We start from the raw sequence: 24434 nt of genomic DNA on the forward strand, positions 1-24434 counted from the left end.
GAATTTCTAACAGCTCATTTTCATTCTGTTGTGTGCCATTAAATATTTCCATCTTCTTCAGGGGAAGCATGCCTGTGTTTTTAGGCTTCCTGTATCATCTTCCATTCAGAGATACTTTCTGTCTATAGATGAGTGTGAAGATCTTTGTTGGAAAGGTAGCCGTGCCGTGAAGAAACATTGCAAAGGATGTGCGAAGTCAACTGTTTCATTCCACAGTGCTTTATCTAAGGAATTAAGGTTATATAGTTTCTTTTAAAGTGTTTTGGCCAGATCTTTCATTCCAAGGTGTTCTGTTCTTTGCTTATACACACTAGTATATTCTTTAACTGTTTATGTTCAGAGGTGGGAGTAAGAGAGTAAAATAAACAGGACATTAACACTGTCACTGTTGGTGGAAATGAAGAAAGGGAAAGGCAAACTGTCAAAATGTGTAAATTATTGCAGCTTTGCTTAAGGTCTAAAATTTGGACTTGAGCATGTCTGCGTTGTATATTGTTGAGCAGCTAAAAATAAACCTAACTGTGAACTAGATGGAGCTTACCTTTGCTGTCAGTGAACAAGCCTGTGCTTTGCATCTTTACGCTTGTGCTATGCGTGACTGGTTGTCTGTCAGGAGTGGAACAAGTTCTTGGAGCTGTCAGGGATGGCTGCTAATTTTTTCTAATACTGTTGCAAGAGAATCTGCAGTCATTAATGAGGACCTCATGCTAGGCACTATACAGCCATAGAGTAAGATAAATCTGTACCCCAGAGAAATAATGATAATAGGAAAGGGGAAGTTTGGCAAAAGGTAAAAGGATTACAGGTTTTGAAGGAAAATGTGAAAATTATAAAATGTGTAGGCAGTAGTCATACACTCTTGTTTACTGTATTATTTGAACACCTCTTAATCTGTAACTTCTTTATCTTCACAAACATCTTTTGATAGTGGGAAGTTCCATTATCTTAATTTAATCAGTGACAGAAAGAGCTAAATTACTTGCCTACAATTATGTAGATAACATGAGTAGGAAATTGCTCTGGACTGACATCTCTTTGTCAAGACATTCTGGGTCTTGACGTCTCACCTGGACTAGTGCACTGCCCTTCCTTTTCGTGATGCAACTGACATACACTTTGATATGCTTTGCAATAAACTGATTTTGTATCTTGGACACCAAACATTAAGATCAGCAAAATGCCAATCCTTGTACAGACAGAGATTCAATACACTTGGCGCAAAACGTAGACGCTTTCACAGTCGCTGTCTGATTCTGGCAATGACATGTCATTCCGTCACATGCTACCCGTGCAGGGGGCCAAAGCAGCTCAGTATTTGGCTCAGTTTTTGTAAAATGTATGTAGCTGGAGTTCTGTGATAGTAACAAGAAATTGCATTTTATTTGCACTATCACATCACATTGTTTTTTTCCTCAATTTCCAGGGCTGGTATCAGGAGAGTAGACATTAATTTTGAACAATTGCATTTGCAGACGTGACTGATCCATTTGGTGATGGAATAAATGGGAAGATGATTACTTTTACCGAGATACTAGGACCTGTCTTTTTTTTTTTTCCCGCTCTACAAACTCTCTCATTGTTCCTTTCCTAGTGTGGCTGGTATAACCCATGTCAGCAAAAGATGTCTGATTATATTAATTGAAGCCATTAGAAACTTGCTGTCTGTATGTGTCTGGTATTTTTCTGTCTATTTAATAATCACAAAAGGATAAAATGTTTAAGGGCCACATAGTTTGTCTTTTGAAGAAGGAAGTTTACATGCTTCAGGTTTTATAATTTATGCCTTTCCATTTCCTATGTATATTTTTTTTTAATCAGAAGAAAGATTAGCAGTTCCCTTGGATTCCCTTAGGCAGTAGTTAATCACTTCTGTTCAGCTTCTTTCTGCCCCTCAATGTTTCTCTTTTCTTTCTATTAAGATACACAGCAGAAATCTATTTATTTGGACAAGTGCTTTAAAATATCTTATTTCCTTTAATATACATGTTATATATAACTATATTCCTTTAATATAGGATGAATGATGAGTGATTTCAAAATGAGGAAATAATGGGAAAGACTTACTAAAATGTTGCATTCAGCAATGAATTTTGTATTTGCAGAGCTGCTAGGAGCAATATGTTAACCACAAAAGAAGTCTGAGGTTCTCCCAAAGTATAATTATTGGGTTTTCCCTTTTTGTTTTCTTGACTGTGACTGACAAATATGATGCCTTTAGCACCATATGCTTTAGCTCATATTAGAGGTGTCTAAATAAACTGTTGAGAACACTTCATCTTGGGGTGACATGTCTGACACCTGACAAATGGGTTGTCTGAATGAGGTAAGGTGGGAGTCAAATTGACCTGACAAAATAATGTCACTATGAGAAATCTTTGAGCTGGACACACAGTATTTCACCTCATGGAGCAACAGGACTTCTCCACAAACTCCTGCTGCAATTGAGAATGCTTTATGGTGCATCTCCTCAATCTGTGATCTGTCCCTGCAAGGGCTGGAATTGAGAAACTGTGAACTGGAAGAGATTAATAAAAGCATCATAATTGTGTTATAGTGACTCAAAACCATTCCATGTTACAGCTGGAAAACTGTACTGTCAAAGTGTGTGAGAAACATGGATCTGTCACTAACTTTAGAATGACAAAATTATCATTTGATATCTGACTTTTGTAGAAACCTAAGTTCAATGACAAATCTAAATTTTTGGGCAGAGAGAGATTTTCTACTTACTCTAGCTATCATGCTTGTCCAGCCATGTTTCAGAACATTCAGGTTTTAGTTAAAAAGAATCATCACTTTTTGAATTTTTACTAGTCAAATTACAATCAATAGGAGTACATTCTTTATATACATCTATATGAGAGCTTTCATAGTTATACTTTTTTGTTTTTCTGCTATGGCCTTGATGATGATAAGTTTGCAATAAATCTTAGACTTGCAGTTGATGCAGGTGCTAACGTATTTTACTGTTAAGGCATGAAAGATAGAAAAAGTCTCCTTGGAGAAATATAAATTTTATTCAGCCTATATATTTCCACTATAATACAGAAAAAAATGCAATATAGACTGCTGTTAAAGTCCTGCTTTAAACTACTAGGAATACATGATAGACTGAAAGAAATATCTGATATATTTTTCTTCATGTGCTGATTGAAAAGCAAAACAGACCTTCCAGATTTTCTTCCATTTTACTTTAATGCTGACTTTTCTTATTGAAATGGGAAGACCCAATTCAACTTTATAAAATAGGAAAGAAGCCAAGATACAAATATTTCTTGAATAATTCAGAACCAACCTATTGAAAAACTTCCACTCTTGAAACTTATTGGAAGAACTCTGTAATATGGAATATAGATTTGATGAAAAAAGGGTCATGAGAGCAACGAATCTGTTTGTCATCTGCATAGCAATACTTAGTCATTTGAGTAATATAATCAGGGAATGCAATGATATAGACATAGAACATTGCAGGGCCAAGAATGAAGTCCTGTGGGACATCAGCTGTAAGTGAAAAAGGACTTGATTAGGGATGGCTGTATTAAATAACAAGTGAATGGTCAGACAAAAATAACGTTAGCCAGCACAACGTGTTAGCTTTAGTGATACATCTAGAGCACAATGAATAAGCAATGGTGAGTGTGAGTATTCAAAATAGAAGACTGACAGCATTTCATTAAAGCAAACATTAAATTATATTCAAGAACACATGTACTTTGATCGTTTCAGGTGATTAGCCGAATGACACCATTTAGTGGGCGTCTCCAGTAGACAGTTATAAATCCACTCTGGCAATGAGAAAAACAAGTTCTAACTTTTGCTAATGTTCGCAATACAATAAGCACTCTGGGAATAAGCTAGTTGAACAGATCTTTGCCAGTCATCATAACGATAATGACAAAAAGGACATGCAAACAGACAACAGGAACTACTGCGGGTGAAGGCTTGAAAAGTGGGGAAAGGACCCTTACCAGAGGAGTAGTTGTATAGGTTTTTATTTTGCTGGCTCAGTAGAAAATTAGGTAGATGGTTTATCCCTTGAGATACGATATGAGATTGATGATTTAGAATTTATTTAAAATTTCTTTGATTAATTTTAATGTTAGGAAAATATAAGAAGATGTGGGAAACATGGTTCTAGTAATCCCAAGATAAATACTCATCTATTGTTTTTGTTAACCATGCAACAGGAATCACCTGGTCCTGTTTTCCTTAGTTTATTTACTTTGCATTAGTCTTTATTAAAATGATCTCAATTTCCTATCATGGGGTGATTTTTAAGGCTTTTAAAGATTTTTAAGGCTCTGATTCCTCAGCATCTGATATCACTTCATGAACAGCACAACTTTCCAACATAGTTTTGTTCAAATGTACAAAGGTCATATTCTTCATCTGGTCTTTTCTCTGAAATTATCTGACTGATTTTATTTGCAATCTGTGTAGTCATTTGAGCCTGAGCTGGAAACAACCAATTAGATCAGATTGTCCCTCCTCTTGCCAATGTGGAATATAGTCCCCCAGACAGAGGACACACGCTTGATTTTAGCCAAAAGCTGAGAAGCAGCCTCCTGATCTTCACTCGCTGAAATTTAAACTCTCATCTGTTATTAATCTATTTTCAGCAAATGATTACCAGAACATCTGCTCATGCCCAGTAAATTTTTACTTCCTTCTCTTAAAGCTGACTTCCCCAGTGGACTGATGAAAGAGACATTCTGTAGCTCATTCTGCTCTTTAAAATAGCATCGGTCCACTGAAGATATGTTGGCTGAAAGTGATGTAGTGATCTTTGTAGTTCATGTTGCAGCTATAAGGGAAATAAGAGCAAAATGATTACAAAAAGCATAGTAGGATTTTCATTTAGACCCCCTTTTTTTTTTTTCTTTTTTAAATCAGGAAGCATTATGAAACATTCAGCAAATGCATGTTTGGTGTTTACATGAAGTTGTAAGCATTTATACACTTTGAAAAGATTAAATACTGTTCTAAAATGCTGATGCCAATGTGATATGATCCAGATTTATTCAGAAATTTCTATAAATTGTATGCAAAATGAAAAAAAAAATCACTGAGGGGGAGGTTTTTCTGAGGTAAATGTGCTACAACTTTCTTTGATTTAGACATACGTTTAGACTGTGATTCATATGTCTGTCTAAAACTTTTCGTAACTCAAAGCTTTTGAGAATGAGAATTTTCTTGGAGTCAATTTCCAACAGAAGATGCTAAGTTTCCATGGATATGGCCTGTGTTCCCAGATTTGTAGAGTTATGCTTCTTCTTGATTATAGTGACACTAAGCTATGTCCATTAGCATTCTTTCTCTAGATTTAAGTAACTGTTTGTACATATAATAGGCACCTACTCACAGACGGGGCATCCAAGTTTTGCATTTAAGCCCAAGATGTAACCCAGCTATATTTCTCACCAGGTTGGACACCCTGCTTCAGTTTTCTTGTCTCGGTTCTAAATTTCAGGATATATGAGTGACTGCAAATATAAGTTCATGCTCCCCTGGAGGGGACTCTTCTGATCCTTAAACGTGTATGGGTGAGATAATGCAAAGTGACAGTATGCCCTAGCAGCAAAGCTCCAGCAGGCACACAGCTACACAAAGAGCATTAACCTTAACGTTAATCAAGCCTTTAAAGTCTCCACCTGGCCACTTCCATGACCTTCCCAAATATGTCCTCATATCCTCTTTCTAATCTCCCTCCCAACTTTTATTCCCTTCATTTCCACAGTAAACATCCATCTGTATAATTTACTGACATAATCACGTGCATTGTGGAAAATTCTGTATCAACATGCCTACATTTAATTTTCATGTTTTTGCTAGGGGTGCTGATTTCTGATCTTAGACTGCCACTGTGTAGCTTAAATGTGCTACCAGGACAGTACCCTCTCAACAGCCCAGATCACAGCAAACTGTGCAGAAGCCCTCTTGTGTAGTCTTCTGCCTCTGCACAGCATAGCCAGTTATTTACCTAAACATTAGGCTCATGTCACTTCTCAGAAGTTAAATTTGAATGTTTTGTTTAGGGTGGCTACTCCATCTGCAGATATTTAAGGCAGTAAATGTTGGGCCTGATCCCCTGTAAAGAACTACTACTCTGATGAAGTGTCTAGGAAATAGTTGGGCAAAACTAAAAAATGGGAACCCAAAGGAAAGCCCACCCAGAGCAGAAATGTCTTTTCTTTGTCGATTCAGATGGGCACAAAAGCCCACTAATAAGTCATATGATTAAAAAAATATGAGTGCGTAATCTGTAGCTTGGGGGTTTCCAGTTCACATGATTCCAAAATCTGGACCTGTTGCCTTCTGTCTTCATGGTGCACACACAGCTACACTCTAAGCAGTAGATTAATGAATTTTAGAGCATTAGGAGATTTAGCTTTTAAAGGAAACGTCACTTTTAAGCCCAGTTGTAACATGTTAGTTATTCACTGTGATTGCCTACTGTTGCACAATTTAGTTGGAGTTGACATCTTGAAACCTTATAACTGTGTTCTGTTCAGTAATAGTGAAATACGTTGTTTTCACTATTTTATGTTTCAGAATAAGAGCCAAGGATTGAGTTTTGTCCGGATACATGCACCTTGGCAAGTACTTAGTCGAGAAGCGGAAATCCTTAAGATAAAAATGCCCACTAAAAAGGTAAGTATCTCCCATCTTCTATCAACTAGTTGTATGACTGAAGGAGGAGGGGGTGTGTGTAGATCAGAATGACAATTAAATATATAGAAGCCCATGGAGTTACTTTATTTCAAAATCAGAGCAAATGAACTGTCAGGATTATTCTTTCACATTGCTAATTATTTTGAGATGATTTAGTATTCACAGTCATATTTAAGATGGGATTTTCAAAGGGGTTTTCAGAGGCTGCAGAGGCAACAGGCTCACAGTCTGCATTCAGAAGAGTGATGACAGAGGTGAGTTTTAAGGAGGGCTTTGAAAACTGAGAAGGCAGTAGCTATCTGGATTTTTGTCAAGGAAATTTCCTCCAAGGTGAGGTGCAGTATGGGAGATAGTATGATAGCTAGTCAGTGCCTTAAGATTTCTCTAAAGCCTGGGGACGCTGAGAGAGTCTGTTTTGGTGGTGTCAATGACTTAGTGAATTCAGACTTGTCTACTGCCATTAAAACTTTGACTCACTATCTTCTTTACAGTCTTTACAGTCTGCTTTTAGCAGAGTTGCTGGCAAACATTGTAAATTCTGAGTAGCAGATCCCAAACCTTGAGGTCCTGCAATGATTTAGTGTGTTGGCTAACAACTCTGCTGAAGTCAGTGGAACTACCTTGTGCTTTCAGTTAGTGAATCTCATCAATTACACTACTGAACACTTACTTCATTGCATTGTCAGTAGAATTCAGGGAGAAACCAATTTTGTTTTCTTCCATAGAGTTGTTTGTTTTTCATTTGGGTGGGGTTTTTTTTTTTTTTTTCCCCATATTGATTGTTTTCACCCAGTAAAAGCTTCAGTTTTGTTCACATCTCATGGTGTTACAATCTGTCACTGTCAGAAGCTTGGCCAAGACAATTTTGCATACTCTTACTGTATTGTGTTTGCATCCCAGGAAAAAAATATAAATCTGGTTACTTTTAATCAGTCTTCAAAAATGAGTAGATTTTGGACAGCTATAGTACCTCTGTCCTTTCTGGCATATTGATGATGTGTAGGCCCTTTCTAGAAATGGACTTAAATATTCAGGTCCTCTCTTTGATCCCTTTCCAGCTTTGTTCCTTTTGTGCATTTCTAGTGCCTGCTCATTTCTTCCTCCTTCTTCCTGCATGGGAATTTCCCCCTCTTAGCTTTTTGCAGGTACGCTGAAGCAAATCTTACACTATTTCAGTTGATGAATATTGCCATCATATTGTTCTGAGCTAAGGTCTGTCCTGGAGCTGATAGTCTCCAATGACCACTCTAGTCATTCACAAACACTTTCACATCCCCTTCTCTCCTCTGAATGTGAGAAAAAATGCACAGTATGTCATAAGGCTCGAAAGACACAGAATCATCTGGCGTAAAGATATCTAAAAATATTGACCAATTACTTCATTTAACCACTATATATTATACATTATTTATAGCATCCTTTCCTTTAAAGCAACAGATTTCAATGAACAAATCAGGTCTGTGCACACTTCATGTTGAATGAGATTGCCATATAACTGACTTTTATTGAATATTATGATAAATATTCAAAGAGTAAATGAACATGCAGTCATTGATTAGGCAGTTATGAAAACAGCATTCAGGTTTGTACTTGTAATTTATGTTGGTCTGTAGAAGAAGACTAAATGAAATATGCCTACATATGTCTACAAACAAGGAAAACAGATATCAATTTTCCTGAAAATTCACCCTAGGGTAATAAGTTGTTTTGTATAACTTAAAAGTAATGTGACATTTTGAAGGAGAAGATTGCTGACAACTCTTGTTGACTACATTATTTTTCCATTACCTCAACTGCACAAATGAAGCACTACCAGTGCACTATCAGAAAGCAAGTACGACAGGAAAACTGTGTAATGTCTTTTTGTTTTTTGCAATTAAAGACAGTTGGAAGAGGAATTTCCTGTGAAGAAAACAAAAATCCACTTTGAAAAACTGAAATTTCGTATTTTGGGGATTTGGCAAAACAAACTGAAAAATTAAGCCAGTAACCACTAAAAAGAAAATTCTATCTTGTTCAGAGAGACAAAAGGTTGTTTTCAAGGCACATTAGATATTTTCTGTGATGCTATTTTTATTTATTTAAAAATCCAATGAAACCATAAACAAAGCATTTATCCACCTCTAAACATGATGAATTGTTTGCAATTTTTTTTTTTAAATGTTCAGATTTAAATCATCTTTTAGGACAAATGACATGCTGGGAAAAGATCCTTTTTGAACAATTTTAATTATATGTATACTTCTGGATATGACAATAGTTGTTTTTGATGAGTGAGAATGGGCCACACTCAAACATGAGTATGAGAAACGAACAGTATGAGAAATAAACAGGACCAACTGGAAGCTTTGGTCCATTCCCAGGGCAATGAAGTGTCTGGTGTTAGTGAGACTTGATGGAATGAGTCCTACAACTGGAATGCTGGGATGGAGGGCTATAGGCTGTTCAGGGTGGACAGGCAGGGCAGGAGAGCTGGAGGAGTTGTACTGTATGTAAGGGAGAAGTTTGACTGTACAGCCCTTGCAGTTAGGGATGATATGGTTGAGAGCCTCTGGGTGGGTGGGGAGGAATTAAATAGATAGGGGGGGAAATTAAATAGATTAGGGGGATGGAAAACAAAGCAGATGTCATTGAGGGTGTCTCCCACTGATTGCCTAGCCAGGATGATAGCACTGATGAATTATAGGCAGTTAGGAGAAATTTATGGATTGCTAGCCCTTGTCCTTATGGGAGATTTTAACTTTGGAGACATTAACTGGGAATACCATACTGCTGTGACAAGTACATCTGAGATATTCCTGAAGTGTCTTGAAGATAATATCTTGTCACAAGTATTCAGTGAGCCAGCTAGGAAAGGTGCCTTCCTAGACTTGCTATTTGTGAATAGAGAATGACTTGTGGGAGATGTGATGGTAAGTGGCTGTCTTGGCCACAGTGATCACAGAATGGTTGAGCTTAAAATTTTCAGTGTAATGAGAGAAAAGGTCAGCAGAGTTGTTACTCTAGATTTCAAGAGAGCAAACTTTAAGGTACTCAGGGAGCTAGTTAGCAGTGTCCCCTGGGAATCTGCTTTTGAGGGCTTAGGAGTCCATGAGTGCTAGTCAGTTCTTAACAACCATCTTTTAAAAGCATGGGAGCAGGCAATTTCAGTGCATCATAAGTCAAGCAAGCAGGGAAGAAGACCAGCTTGGTTGAGCAGGGAACTCCTCATGAAGCTCAGGAAGAAAAAGAAATTCTACCATCTCTGGAAGAAAAGCCAGGCTTTGCAGGAAGATTACAGAGCTGTGGTTCACATATTCAGGGAGAAAACATGACAGACTAAAGCTCAGCTAGAGTTGCAACTGGCCAGTGTTTTGTCAGATAGCAAAAAGGTTTTTTAAAATAAGTTAATAGCAAGAAGAGGTCTAAGGAAAATATTGGACTGATACTTGTTCATCTGACAAATAGGGATGAAGAAAAAGTGGAGGCCTTCAATGCTTTTTTTGCCTCACTCTTAAATATTAATGATAGACCTTGGGCTGCCTGGTTACTGTGATTTAATCCCAGACAGCAATTCAACACCATGCAGCCACTCACTCACTGCTCCCCACTCCCAGTGGGATGGGGAGGAGAATCAGGGAAAAAAAAGTAAAACTCATGGGTTGAGATAAGAACAGTTTAATAACTAAAATATAATAAATGATAACAACAACAATAATAACTAATAATAATAATTTTAATTGTAATGTAAAGGAATATAACAAAAAGTGAGAGAAATAAAACCCAAGAAAAGACAGATGATGCATAATGTAATTGCTCACCACCTGCTAACCAATGCCCAAGCAGTGATCTGTCCCCCAGTCAACTCCCCCAGTTTATGTACTGAGCATGACGTTCTATGGTATGGAATATCCCTTTGGCTAGTTTGGGTCAGCTGTCCTGGCCATGCTCCATCCCAGCTTCCTGTAGTCCTGCTTGCTGGCAGAGCGTGGGAAACTGAAAAGTCCTTAACTTAAGATAAGCACTACTTAGCAACAGCTAAAACATCAGTGTGTTATCAACATTATTCTCACAGTGAATCCAAAACACGGCACTGTATCAGCTACTAGGAAGAAAATTAACTCTATCCCAGCTGAAACCAGGACACTGGTTCTCTGAGTAGGAGGACCACAACTAGGGGAACAGTGGCTTTCCATTTGTGGACACTGAATTTGTAAGGGACTATCTGTATCAGCTGAATGTTCATAAGTCTACGGGGACGGATGGGATTCATCCCAGAACACTGAAGGAGTCAGCAAATGTTACAAGACCCCTTTCGATCATCTACCAAAGGTCTTGGGAGTCTGGATAGGTCCCCGCTGAGTGGAAGCCAGCCACATTATTAGAATTTACAAGGGTGAGAGGGAAGACCCAGGAAACTACAGACCTGTTAGTTTAACCTTAGTACCTGGAATAATTATGGAGAAGATCATACTGGATGCTATTGAAAGGCATTTAAAGGACAATGCAATCATCAGGCACAGTCAATATGGTTTCATGAAAGTCCCTTCTAACTAATTTTATATCCTTCTGCGGTATGGGTTCTTGCCCAGTGGATGATGGGAAGGCATTAGATGTAAATTTTTCTGGATTTTAGTAAACCTTTTGATAGTGTCCCTCACAGCATCCTTCTGGACAAATTGTCCAGCTGTGAGATGAGTGGTGCACTGGGTGAAGAACTCTTTCAACGTTAGGGCTCAAAGGGTTGTAGTGAATGGGGCTGCGTTTGTCTGGTGACCAGTCACCAGTGTTCTTCCTCAGGGCTCAATTCTAGGGCCAGTTCTGTTCAATATATTTGTCAATGATTTGGATTCAGGAGTTGAATTCACCATTAGCAGGTTTGCTGATGATACCAAACTGGGAGGTGCTGTTGACTCTTGAGGGACAAGATGCCTTGCAGAGGAATCTGGATAGATTGTAGCATTAATAGGATGAAATTTAACAAGTCAAAATGCCATATTCTGCACCTGGGATGGAGTAACGCTGGGCACAAGTATAAATTGGGAGAGGAGTGGCTGGAGAGCAGCCCTGCGGAGAGGGACCTGGGGGTGCTGGCTGACAGCAGGGTCACCATGAGCCAGCAGTGTGCCCTGGCAGCCAAGAGGGCAACTGCATCCTGGGGTGCATCCAACACAGCATGGCCAGCCGGTCAGGAGAGGTGATCACCCCGCTGTGCTCAGCGTTGGTGCGGCCTCCCCTTGAGTGCTGGGTGCAGTTCTGGGCCCCACACTTTCAGAAGGATCTGAAGGTCCTTGAATGTGTCCACAGGAGGGCAACAAAGGTGGTGGAAGGGCTGAAAGGAGTGTCCTGTGAGGAGGATGTAAAGTCATGTTTGGTAAGGTTGTCTGTGTTTCAGGAAACAATACTTTATGTCTCTGAGAAGCTCCCTAGTACTTTACATCAATCTGAATCAGCAAAAGCTAGGTCCTTGCACTTAAAACTGCCACAGAGCCATGAGCCTGGCATCCTCACTTCTAATGGCATGTGTTCATGTGCTGTCAGACCATACTAGCAATTATCACCCAGGAATAATTTATTCTGCCAGGGTAGTATAATTGGCAGCAGGTAAAGGTCCTTCCTGCTTTGTCTGCTCCCTCTATTCCCAGTTACAAAGTCAAAATAATTACTCTACCTTTCCACCATCTCCCTGCAGCTCCTAGTTCAGTTAGTAAGGGTGTTTCTCATATTAACAGTTCTGCACTGAGTTTTCTTCTGGAAGTAGCTTGTGAACAACAAGAACTTTTGGGAACTGAAACCCTTATGGATTCAGGTGCTTGCTGTTTTATGGGAATATATCTTCAGAGAAGGTGTTTATTTTAATTACAGATTTAAACATATGTGTATAGCAAATTCTTTTTTTTTTTTTTTTTTAATTTCAGTGGATTTTTGGAATTGACATGGTAATGTACAGTATTTTATTTACTCAGGTGTATGAAATCACAGAAGAAGGGGGAATACTCAAAAAGTTAAATGAAATATGGTGCAAATTGACTGGACCTCTGCAACCCCAGGTGCCACAACAAGAAAATACAAACATGAAAAGCCTGTCTTACCCATTCTCCAGAGAGAAAATATACTTGTGAGTACTTTAAATTGTGATGAGCAATGAAGAAACTTATAACTTACTAGTTTAGTGTTGTCATTTTTTCTACCAGTACTTCAATCAAAATTCAGAAATTCACTGAGCATTTCTGGAAATCCTGAGGGAACATCCAAGTTGTCAGATTATTCCTGGATAATATTTCCAAGTGATAAAAGCATATGTCTTCATAAAACTAAATTTATTGAAGGCTATTAGTTCTAAAGTAAATGAACATGCATTGACACTGAGTTCAATTTCAGTGGTTAACAGAAATCTAAGATGTAGAGACTTTCTGCCAGTGCTCTACTTCCGTCTGCTGGATAAGGCACTGGAAGCAGTGCAACAAATAAAATATCTATGTTTTTAGCTTGAACTGTAAAAATCCTACCACCAAATTCCTGATTATTTGGTTAAGGATATTACTGTCTGCTTTGAAAAAAGAAAGAGCTAGTAGAACTCCCATAATATTTTTCCTCTTGATAGATTTATTATAGTAATTAAAAATTGGCTAATAATATGCAGATAAGAAATTCTTGACACATGCCCTTTCACTCAGAATAATATTTCTGGGCCCAGTTTGACATTAAACACTCATTTTTATCCTCATGGGTGTCTCCTTGTATTTATGTCTGATAAAGAAAATTCAGTAATAAATATAATGAACCACCATATCATTTATTGTCCTCTCTGACAAATTTAATTTATGCTGAATACAAGTCAAATTGATTGAGGAGAATAAACTAGGAAGCTAATTTCACATATGATGATTTTAAGGTTTAAGGGAATGCACAATTCCAGTGGAATAATTATTTGAAAGCAAGTGAAATGTTGACTGGATAGTTGCCTGGGAAAGAGTAATGAACATCTGCATTAGGCTAGTTGAAACCTGATAATGTAACCTCAGAATGTTAAAGTGTTGAGGGTATGTAGTAAGGGAAAGATTAAAAGGTCATCTTGTGTAAACAATAGATAAGCTCTCCTTAGCTGAAAGGCATTTTACATTAGTCAATATTTTTACCCACCATCATTGTAATCCAGGTAGAACTCTGCATGACCAGGTCTAAGACACACATATAGCACAAGCTATAATGCTGTACTATTTAATCTAGATTACCTTTAAACATCTTTCTTTTTTTTTTTTTTTTTTTTTTTTACTTGCTGTGGTTTCTAAATGAATTCTAAATCAGAATCTTATATGTTATCTTACTTATTGCTACCACATCTGAAAACATAACTGATTTTTTTTTCTCTCAATGTTTTAGGTATAACATTAAAGACAAAGACACCTTTTTTGACAATGCTACCCGCAGCCGAATAGTAAGTAAACAAAAGTAACTTATCACTGACTTCTTGTGCTGAATAGGATTTGCTTTAATAGTGAGTGTTGGTGACTACTTTGCTAATTCCATCAGTTTATGCGTTTCTCTGTTCCTGCAAAACACTAAGCAGTGATAAATATCTAAGAAATATCCTTCTGGAGCTGCCCAGTGGTCCAGGGGTAGGAGATGCTATGTAGGGAAACACTGCTACTGACTCCTCTTCATTGTTCAAAATTGTTATTAAGCCCTACTTCCTAATCTTTAACTAGATTTTATTTCATGAAAAGGATCTCCTCTACAATCCTATAGTAACTTCCTAGCTCCAGCAGTCTATGGTGGGAAACCTTGTACCATGTTCCTGAGATACTGCTAGGTCTCCAGCAGGTTGGTAAAGCAAGATTTAAGATTTCTTTTTACATACACAATTCCAACTCCTCCCTAATGTGCTATGCTCATCCATAGACACTCAGGTTTCACAGATATAGCATACTTATGGATCACTTTATGTGCATTTGATGTTATACTTCCAAATGTGAAAGCTAAATGTTTTTTCACAAAGTCAGATTTTGTGGTGATAGTGCAAAATTCTCATTCACATGAAGTCCTTATATTTCATATAGTTTTATAAGGATGTGACACAGCAGGATCTAGCCTACAAATGTTAGGGCAGATAAGCCATTAGTAAGACTTGCCATAGTGTTGTTAAATTTTAACTAGTGGCCTAAAATCATGCATTTATATATGAGTGAAACATATGATTTAAATGTATGTGCAAACGAACTCTACAGAAGAGTCTTATTTTAAAGTTTTGTTTTATTGCTAGCTTCATGATGAAAATAATGCTAAAAGACAATTTTGGTGTTATATCACTGTTCTTTTCCACAGGTACGTGAAATTTTGAAGCGCACCTCTACAAAGGCCAGAAACAGCATGGGTAAGAAGGAGGGAAGATAATTATATAGGTTGTTTTGAAAGGAATTGTTTAGGTATCTCACAGCATATTTATATTTCTAGCAAAACACAAAAATATGCTGGCACATTTTCAGAAAAAATAGAGATTGAAACGATTTTTCTGAGGAATAAAATCAGACTTTCTGGTCTATGGTTTGGATAGGACACGATAATGGGAGCTTGCTTTTCATTTCTACAGGTGCAGGATCTGGCACATAACTTGCATCTCATGAGTTGTTATAAAATTGGATTTGATTATTATGTGATCTGCTTTTGAAAATTCAGATGTCAGCTACAATATGTTGTATTATTTCTTCCGGGAGCAGATTTTTCTTGCAATTTCAATAAAATAATACATCCTTCCAGGTTATTTGTATCACTGCAGCTTTAAAAATTATGTCCATGAACTGCATATAGTGAAATACGACTGTTTTGAAGATATTGTGTGATACTTTTGGGGTAATCCTGAAATACTTGGAGCTTTTGTTTTCTTGAGGTTCAGAACATATACATGTGTACTTATTCTCTTTACTCTTTTCTCTCATCCATTGTGATATCATGACACATATCTCCCCGGTGGCAAAGAAGTGATAGTGCTTCTTGTCTGAGATATTTTCTGGAAGTCCTTCTGTAAGCTTGACCACTTATGTGCAGATCACAATGTCCTAGGGTAATGTACTTGTAAAGAACAAGTGTACTGTAGGAACCGATTCCTGCACAGTTTTGTTGTAACTTTGTGCAGTGAAGCTGCAGTAACAGATTTCTTTGGTGCAACAGCTGGAGTGGAAAATAGATTAATTTAGGTTTCTGTGAAATAGATATACCTTTTTTTTTTTTTTTAAAATTATATGCCCAGTACGAACATTTAAATTTATGATTATTACACTGTTTCCTTTAAAAAAATGAAAAGATGGTTGAGAAAATGTCAGACATTCTTCACTTCTAAAACATTATTCAGCTGGAGTCTGTTTTGCTCACTGTTTGCTTTGTGTTCTTCTACGTTGTGATCTGCTCAGAGGCTCTGGTGGGGCAATAGAGAGAAATGCTACCTTATTTTGCTGGATTGCTCCAGCTGGCATCCCGGGAACCATCCTGGTAACTGGGGAGACCATGCTTTCCCTGGGAGCTGTGGAGCCTGTGCAAGTAGATGTCTCCAGAGTGCAGGATTTTAGAGACAAGGCAGTGTAGGGTATATAAAACAAGAAGCCTGAAGTGCAGCAGGGACATTAAGCCTGTTGATGTGAAATCCGGCTCCCAGAGCTGACACTTTCCCAAGGGATCCGGAAAGATTGCGTAGAACCTGTTGAAACTCTTAAGACTTTGTAAGTTGCTGAGCTGAGAGAAAGCATGAAAGAAGCGTTCTGTCCTACAAGGACACAGTAGGAAGGGAAAGAGCACTTCACCAATGAGGTTTTTTTGTCTCTTAATGTTTTCTCTATTTTAATAGCTTGTTCTGGTTTATAGTGTAATAAAATCCATCACTAGAGATCAAAGCGCTAGTAGTGATTGATTTTTCAGGCTTTTTTTCACAAAAGGTGAAAATACAGGCTGATCCACTCAAGCTCAGGTCAGCTCAAGATCCCATTTGACATGAAGCAGATATTTTAACCATCCTGTCCTTTCCATCTTTCTGGCCCATAGACAAAACATAATTATGCATCACGTTTGACCTAAATTCACTAATTGTTTTGGTCTTCCGAGATCCTTCCCCAAAAGTCCTATGCTTCATATGTCACTAAGGTTTTCCCATCTCACTGATCTTAAGACTTAAAACCATTTATCATGACTGATTTAAAAGATTTTTTTAAATATCCTTGTTTTACCCTGGTTTTTTTAACATTCCATTGCCTATTTTGCACAAGAGGTAGGACAGCGATGTTGGAAGTACTTATAGCAGTCTTTGGTTTTCATAAACATACGCTTCATAATAGGAGGAAAATAACACTTCAAATGTTTGCTTATTGATTTTTACACTTGCATAAGGCTGAATCTGATTTCACTTCTATGACATTATACAAGGAAGGTATATTTTCTTCTAGCATAACTCTGAATCACTGTAAACTTTCCAAACATGGCATGTTTTCAGAAGAAGACTTGACATTATCCAAACATGAAGATTTCCTGATTCTATTAATGCATGTAGTGGTAAAGGTATTTGTCTTTGTACCAAGGAAGAAATTTATTGGTAATGCCTATCTAGCATCTCTGACCCAACTGTTTGAGAAAAACCCAAAACCCATCTCTGACCCAAATGTTTGGGATATTTTCCCAAACATTTCTGAATGATAGTTGTGTATTTTGACTGTGGATTTTTCTTCTAGTTGTAACTAGCTGGTTACTTTTTACTGGGCATTGAAAGCAAAAAGGTCTGGAATAAACTGCTAATCTTAGCTTTAATTGTCATTTTATGGAACAATTGTTTTCACCTGCAGAGACTGAAGACAGAATAGCTACGAGTCATAGGTCTTGAGGGGCAGCAGTGGTCTTGTGTACGTCTGTAGGTGCTGTAGTCATTAGCTGGGGATTGAGTTGCTACAGCCCTTGGAGTGCGTGGTCACTGCGATAGTGCTATGTCCCTATATCTTCCTGTACCTTTCACCAGACTTCCTGTTTGCAGTCTTTAGGACTCAGCAGTTTTTGTCCCAGTGCATCCAGCTTTCCAGCATAACCATGATTTGGTGAGCACAAACTTATTTAACTCTTGCAAACAAAGAAGCATTGTTTCAACCTTAGAAGGATGACCTAAAGTATTGATATGGGCAAGGGTAGAAAACACAGCACTTGATTCAGTGAAAACAAGACCTGATACAATATTAATCAACAGAGAGTAAGGGTTTCTTCAATCACAAACTTTTGTGAAAGTGTTTGGTTTTGGTGGTTTTTTTTTATTGTTTGGGTGTGTCAGTGGGGATTCATGGTTCTGATCATTGTCAAACTTCAAGAAAGACTTCCCAGGTGCTTTCCTCCTCATTCACATTCCTCTTTGCTATCAGGATGAGAAAGTGGTCAAAACAGTCTTTGTACCATACCAGTTCACTCAAGAAAAAAGACTGTAAGGAAATGAGTCTTTCTGTGAAAACATGTTTTCCATAGCCAGGTACTTCTAGGTTGGTATATACTCATCTTGACCTGATTTTTGAATATCTTAAGTAATACAGCTCAGTCCTCTTTGTAACATCATGAAACGAAATCTGTAATAACGTTTTCTGTTTAACTGTGCCTAGCTGTTGACCATATTTTTTTTTTTTTTTAGGTATTGGCACATTAATAGCAAACAATGTTTATGATGCAGCATACCCACTCCATGATGTATGTATATACTATTAAAAATCTAGTTCTCTGAGGGTATTCCCTCAGTAGTGCATAGACATTAATGTTTATTGCCTGTGACAGTGAAAGTATATTCTGTTTGTGAGTCTAATATGAAAACTCTTACATAAATACATTTCAAGTTGTGGCCTAGAAGTAAAATCAACAATGTAGGAACAGCTGAGCAATCTTTTACTGAATTTTATCTGTTTTTACACCAGTTACTAAATTATTTTCTTTCTCTAGGGTGAATATGAAGGCCAAAATGATGACATGAATGACAGAAAGGTAAAATACACTGAAAAATTCATTTCATATTAGATTTAATGTGATAAATATGATTTAATTTCCTAAATGCTATTGCAAAGCGTTAGCCAACATTCAAGTGATTTGCATTACTAATTTTCCTGTATTTCTGCATATAAAAAATTTTCACAAGACTTTTTATAAAGTCTTCTTATGAAGTATTTCAGTGAATTTAATTTGATATTTACATCATGAAATGTTTCAAGTTTCCCTCTGCATACATAGACAAAAGTTTTCAGCCTGTCAAGAAGCAAAAGTTGTTAAATAACTTATACGATAATTTCCTTTCTGTAACTGGATGGTACAATCGAACAATGTTTACTAGAATAAAACATAGTTGTATTTTTCATTTAATTGTGCATTCAACTAAATTACATGTCATTTCTAAAAATCTGTTTCCAATTATTTTGAAAATAAAAAGTTTCTAGCTATCAAAAGACTTCTGAAAATATATCACCCACCAACTCTTTGCACAAGAGAAATGGATGCATAATCAAAGACTATGTGAATTCAGACTGTTTTTAATACATATGCTTACTATTAGAAATGAGCAATGCCATTTAATTACTGTACTCCATTAAGGTCCATTCCATATTGTTCTCTAATGTTTGCTCATTTTCTTTTTCCTTGATATACAAACAATAAGATAGGAAACGAAGAGGGAAAATTGTGAGGAGAGAAAGGCGGGGGAGGGAAGAAGGAAGAAAAAGAATGTTTGGATGCCTAAAATATTTACTATATTAGAAATTAAATTACATATATTCTTGGTGACTTGTATATTATTTCATAAATGTTTTTAACTCTGTGGTATTATATGTTGGTATGTGCCATCTGTTGCTTGAAGGAGAGCTAAGAAAATGCCATTTATTTGGCAAAAAACAGTGTAGTTCTCAAGAGTGTAATTGCCACAAATGATGATTATTTGAGCATTTGAAATGAAGGCTGAGTTCATAGTTCATACAAATAAATTTGATTTCTCCAATGCTGGGTTAGTAAAAATTTGTAAACACAATCTTTGTAGTTTTTGGTAAATAGTGTTAATGTTCAGCCACTAGATGTCTTCATGTGCCGTATACAATTAATTTAGTATATGAAACTTTGTAAGCAAAAGAGACAAAGTTGGAAAAGAATCTATAAAGAAGATTGTGTATTTATGTCTGTTATTTTGAACTTTTTGTTCATGAAGAAATTGTCTACCCTGTACTTGCAGAATTTTCTCTAATTTACTAGTGATATAGTAATGGACTCTGAGAGTCAGCTACATAGTTTACTGACTTATAAGGTTAGCAAAATTTTTAGAGAAGAAAGGTAAAAGAACATTAGTCAATGGAGGAAGATTGGGTACTGTGGAACAGGGGGGAAGAGGGCCTAAAAGGACTAGTGTCTGGAAAAATATTCACCCTACTAGTTGTATTTTGTGTTGCCTTCTTTTTATTCTGCCTATTAGGCTCAGTTATGAAGTGTTAAGTATTAAAAACATAAAAGCTTCTTTCCAGAAATACTTCATTGATTATTCACATATGTCTCTGCTGCCTAGCCATTGAATCTGCTGTAGTATTTCTATGCATAACATCATCTGTTTTCTATCTGAATCTAATAGTCTCAGTGTTTAATTTCCTGAAAAGCCCTGATCAGGTTTAAAGGAAAGGGGGGCATTTTTGAACTTTTTTTTTTTTTTTTTTTTTTCCTCCGCCCCTTTAATTTTGTCCATTTTAACTTATCTGTATCTTCCATTTCAATTGTCTGTTGCATAAGCCCAACAAAATGATGAACTGAGCCCATCTGGGGTACTTATGTCAATAAGGCAGCACAAGTAATTAAGGTTTATGTACCAGTTCATAATATAAAAGGTTAATCCTTATTAACCCTCTTTGGGATTTTCTTGGAGAAAATGAACAGTGAACAATACTCTTGTCACATCCTATGGGAATTAGAAATCTGCAGTCAATGAAACCCACTCTTTTGCTAAGGCTGTTGATTGGAGTAAAGGAATTTCCCTGTTTTAGTGTGATTTCTGCTCTTGAAAAAATCTTTTTAAGAAAGCTATCGCACAGCAGCATGGTAATAACTCAACATGAGTATAAACACTGACTTGGTCTTCTTTAAGCTTCAAGCCCACTAGCAACTTGTAACCCTTCATTGCTACCAATATGTTTGACATAATGAAATACACTAAGGCTTTGTTACCTATCTGGGAAATACACTGTTGTCATATACTGCAACAATATCCCTAGAATATTAGAAGAAGATTGGAAAGTGTTATTATAAGCTTAGAGAAAGTACTGCTTTTAAATGAAGGTGATAAAATACAATACAAAAATACAAAAGCTCTTCCTAGAATTCCTCTGAACTTAATAAGTATCATGAAAGGAAGCACAATCCAGGTTCCAGATTAAGCTTAATCTTGGAAAATGGCAGTGTTGAGACTGAGGTTTAGTGTGGGCAACACACGTGAATGGAAAATATTCATGCCATAAACTCACCTTCAGTGCTACGGCTTTTGGAATCAAAAATAACCAGTGTGACTCTGTAGTCTGACATAATGCCATAGCAACCTGTTCCTGAACCAATGCAATTTTAGAAAGACCTTTCTTCTTGCTCTTCAAATTCCATTCTGTAGCTATGTTCAAAACAGCTTTTAAGTAGTTTTAACAATTTAATAGCTTTAACAATTTAATAGCTTTAACAAATTGTTTTGTATATTACAGTGAATGCATTTATTAATATGATTATTTATGGAAATAAATAAAATTGTAGGTAATGCTGTGGGGTAATGACAAAGGGTGATTTTGAACAGGTAACCACAAGTATTGATATGAAAATATCAATATGGCAGGCAGGGCAATCGTCTCCAACTCCTGTTGAAGCCAAAGAAAATCAAACCTAGTCTCAACGTTTCTTTCCACAAGCGCAAAGCATTTTGCAAGACTCTGCTCTGTAAGAGCTATATTCTAAAAGCCAAGACTCCACACTCCTTGAATCTCATTGCTGAATTCCCAATTGCTTCAGCAGTGTAGGGTTTATTCCCTTTTCTATGAACAGAAAATACTTTATGCTCTATCTTTAATGAGTATGCAATGGAATAGCTCATTTTAAAGGAGCTGACATCACCTCTCATATGCTACTCTATTGCTGGATGCCCTCAACTTCTTTTTTGAAACGAGGGCAAAAGGCTTGACACCTGTCTTCTTGGATGATACAGTTTTATAATCTATAAATTGTTTATAAAATAATCTATAATTTATTTATAGAAATAAATAAAGTGATGTGGTTAATTTAGTTTCATTTATCATCATATTCCGGTTATTTGTTTAATTTTTTTTTATGCATTCTGTACTTCAAGAAATAGTTTTCAATGAGCATGCTGTCTTAGACTTTCATAGCCTAAAACTGTGAACGGAGTATGAACAACTCAGGTGGTTCCACAGAAAATCTTACTCTTTTGCATGGGACTGCCCTGATTTTTCTTTTTCTCTGAAGATAAAATGCAGTGAACAGTCATCTAAAAAAAGATCACACTGATGTTTCCCTTGGGCTTTCTCTGGTCCTCACGTAATTCTGGAACTCTTCATTTTTGAATGTCCTTTCTGGATTATTGATAAATGTATACACAGTTATAAAATGTAATGTTATCAAATTAACTCATTTACCAAATTGTTAATTGCATGGTAATTTCTATCTAGCAGCTGGCTTTTGTTTCAGAACAGTATGATGTCTTTCACACCATAATTACCAGTTTCCTCTAGAGCCTCTTGTAAAAGAGTGTCACAGGTTTATTTTTTCTCCTTGAAAGTTCAACAAAGTTGTGTCTCATAGATCACAGCAATGAAAGGGGGAATGAGGAAGACTATCCCAAGTCCCTTGCTTATTGCAGTTGAGTGTATTTTGGTTAATATAGCGCAGGTCTTGAAATATTTCCTTTTATCCCTGACTCTTCCTACTGGATTCCTCTCATTGTAAGAAGTTTCTGTAGGATCTGTGCCTAGCTTTGAGCTGCCTGTAAGCTGTGGGTGAATTTGCATTTCCAACAGGAAACATGTGAACTTGTGTGTCCATGTGCAACATGGGGCAAGAAGGAGCTTTTATATGGGCTCTACTGGGTATAGTAGCTTCAGGAGCTGAGTAGGAAAGCAGACTGGTTTTGACACATTTATTACCTCTTGGTATGATTTTACATACCAGTTTTGAACTCTCACCTCAGTTCACTTCATCTTGGAAACACTGGTCAGTAGTTATTTATGGTGTGATTCCAGACATTAAATAAATTACATCATAGAAGAATTTCACTCTGTAAGTAGGATAATTTCTGGCATCTTTCCAAAGATTTCCACAAGACTACAACATCTTTTATTTTTCCTCTTGAGCCTTTCTATTTAACATCACTATCTAATAAATGTGGTGGGGAGGAGGTAGGTACCTGGAGAAAGATGTGTGTACACCACCTTTTCATTGCTGGCTTGGTTGGAGTCTTCCATAACCGTCTGAAAAATGTACTTAGAAGTTTGTATTGAACTGTGGGAAACTGCTTTTTTTGGTACATATATTTTTAACTCTTAGAAGATGTTTGTAAAAACAGATGGGAGCACTTGTTTCAAGTTAATTTTCTGTGTGTTTTTTTTATTTATTTATTTAGTTGCTGTATCAAGAATGGGCAAGATATGGAGTATTTTACAAGTTTCAGCCTATTGACCTCATAAGGTAATATGGACCTGTATAAAACACTAAGGGATCTGGTTCTTAGCTGATGTAAATGAATTAAATTCCTTCCAGATACTTCAGCAAATGAAATCTTGGATTGATCAGGGCATTAAAAATAATGTTCTCATTGCTTTTCTGTAGCTCTGATGATAGTTTACTGTAACAAAAATACACTAACAATAATATACCTTTGTTTCTGTATAGTGACTATTCCTGGAAGAATATCATACTTCAGATATTTTTTAAAAAAAATATTAATTCTTTCAGAAAAAAAGAATTTCCATTTATAATGATGAATTTTTATTGGAAAGTATGGTTACAAAATCTGGTGAATAATCAGAAACTGGTGTTCACATCATGAATCAGTGTAAAAGTATTTGACAGTTTTGAAATGGATTTGATTTTTTACTCCTGGTTTTACAAGTTTTATTCATCTGAACACATCCATATGTGTTCCCAGTGGTTTTTTATATATTTTTAATTTTGACGTTACAAACATATAAGAAATTGGGCTTAAAATAAGACAAAACAACCATGCTTTTTAAGGAATTTCCACAATATCTCTACAAGAAAGCCAGAACAAAACGAAACAATTTTTGTTGTATACTATAAATATGGAGTAAAGAAAAGGAAATGTTTGTGAAAACTGCTGACTTCAAATATTCTTACATAAGATATCTGTCTAGGAATAAATGAACTGTGATATTAACAAACAAATAATGGAAAAAAGTAAGAAAAATCTGTTTCTGGATAATTTGTCTACATAAAAACGATGACATTCATTAGTGTTGATCTTTTAAATAATCAAACTCCAACTAGGTTTTGTTATATGATCTGCCCCAACATGATTACCTGCAAAAGCTGGATAATCAATAATTTTGTAAAATATTATTGTATTTTGAGTTAAAGTTGGAATACTGCATATAGTTTTTCAAAGACTTAAGCACTAACTTGTAATGTGAGCAGAATTGTTCTCTACTGGGAACAAGATGTTTCAAATCGGCAAATGGTAGTGAGACCATCAAATCTTACTGGGGTTCTGCAAGGCTTTGAATTTTCCTCTTTTTTGCCTTAATGTT

General features: G+C 36.4%; 1 protein-coding gene across 2 annotated transcripts in view; it reads left to right on the plus strand.

Moving 5' to 3' along the window:
- Positions 1 to 24434, plus strand: part of ANO2 (anoctamin 2) — a 195504-nt gene that overhangs the window by 35106 nt on the left and 135964 nt on the right. For both annotated transcript variants that reach the window (XM_074825701.1, XM_074825702.1), the window contains exons 4-10: positions 6553 to 6651; positions 12618 to 12769; positions 14035 to 14089; positions 14977 to 15025; positions 18296 to 18351; positions 18598 to 18639; positions 23291 to 23355. In XM_074825701.1, the coding sequence (XP_074681802.1) occupies positions 6553 to 6651; positions 12618 to 12769; positions 14035 to 14089; positions 14977 to 15025; positions 18296 to 18351; positions 18598 to 18639; positions 23291 to 23355 (518 nt within the window). The remainder of the gene's footprint in view (positions 1 to 6552; positions 6652 to 12617; positions 12770 to 14034; positions 14090 to 14976; positions 15026 to 18295; positions 18352 to 18597; positions 18640 to 23290; positions 23356 to 24434) is intronic.

Source organism: Strix aluco, chromosome 5, assembly GCF_031877795.1.
Source record: "Strix aluco isolate bStrAlu1 chromosome 5, bStrAlu1.hap1, whole genome shotgun sequence".
Classification (NCBI taxonomy): Eukaryota; Metazoa; Chordata; class Aves; order Strigiformes; family Strigidae; genus Strix; species Strix aluco.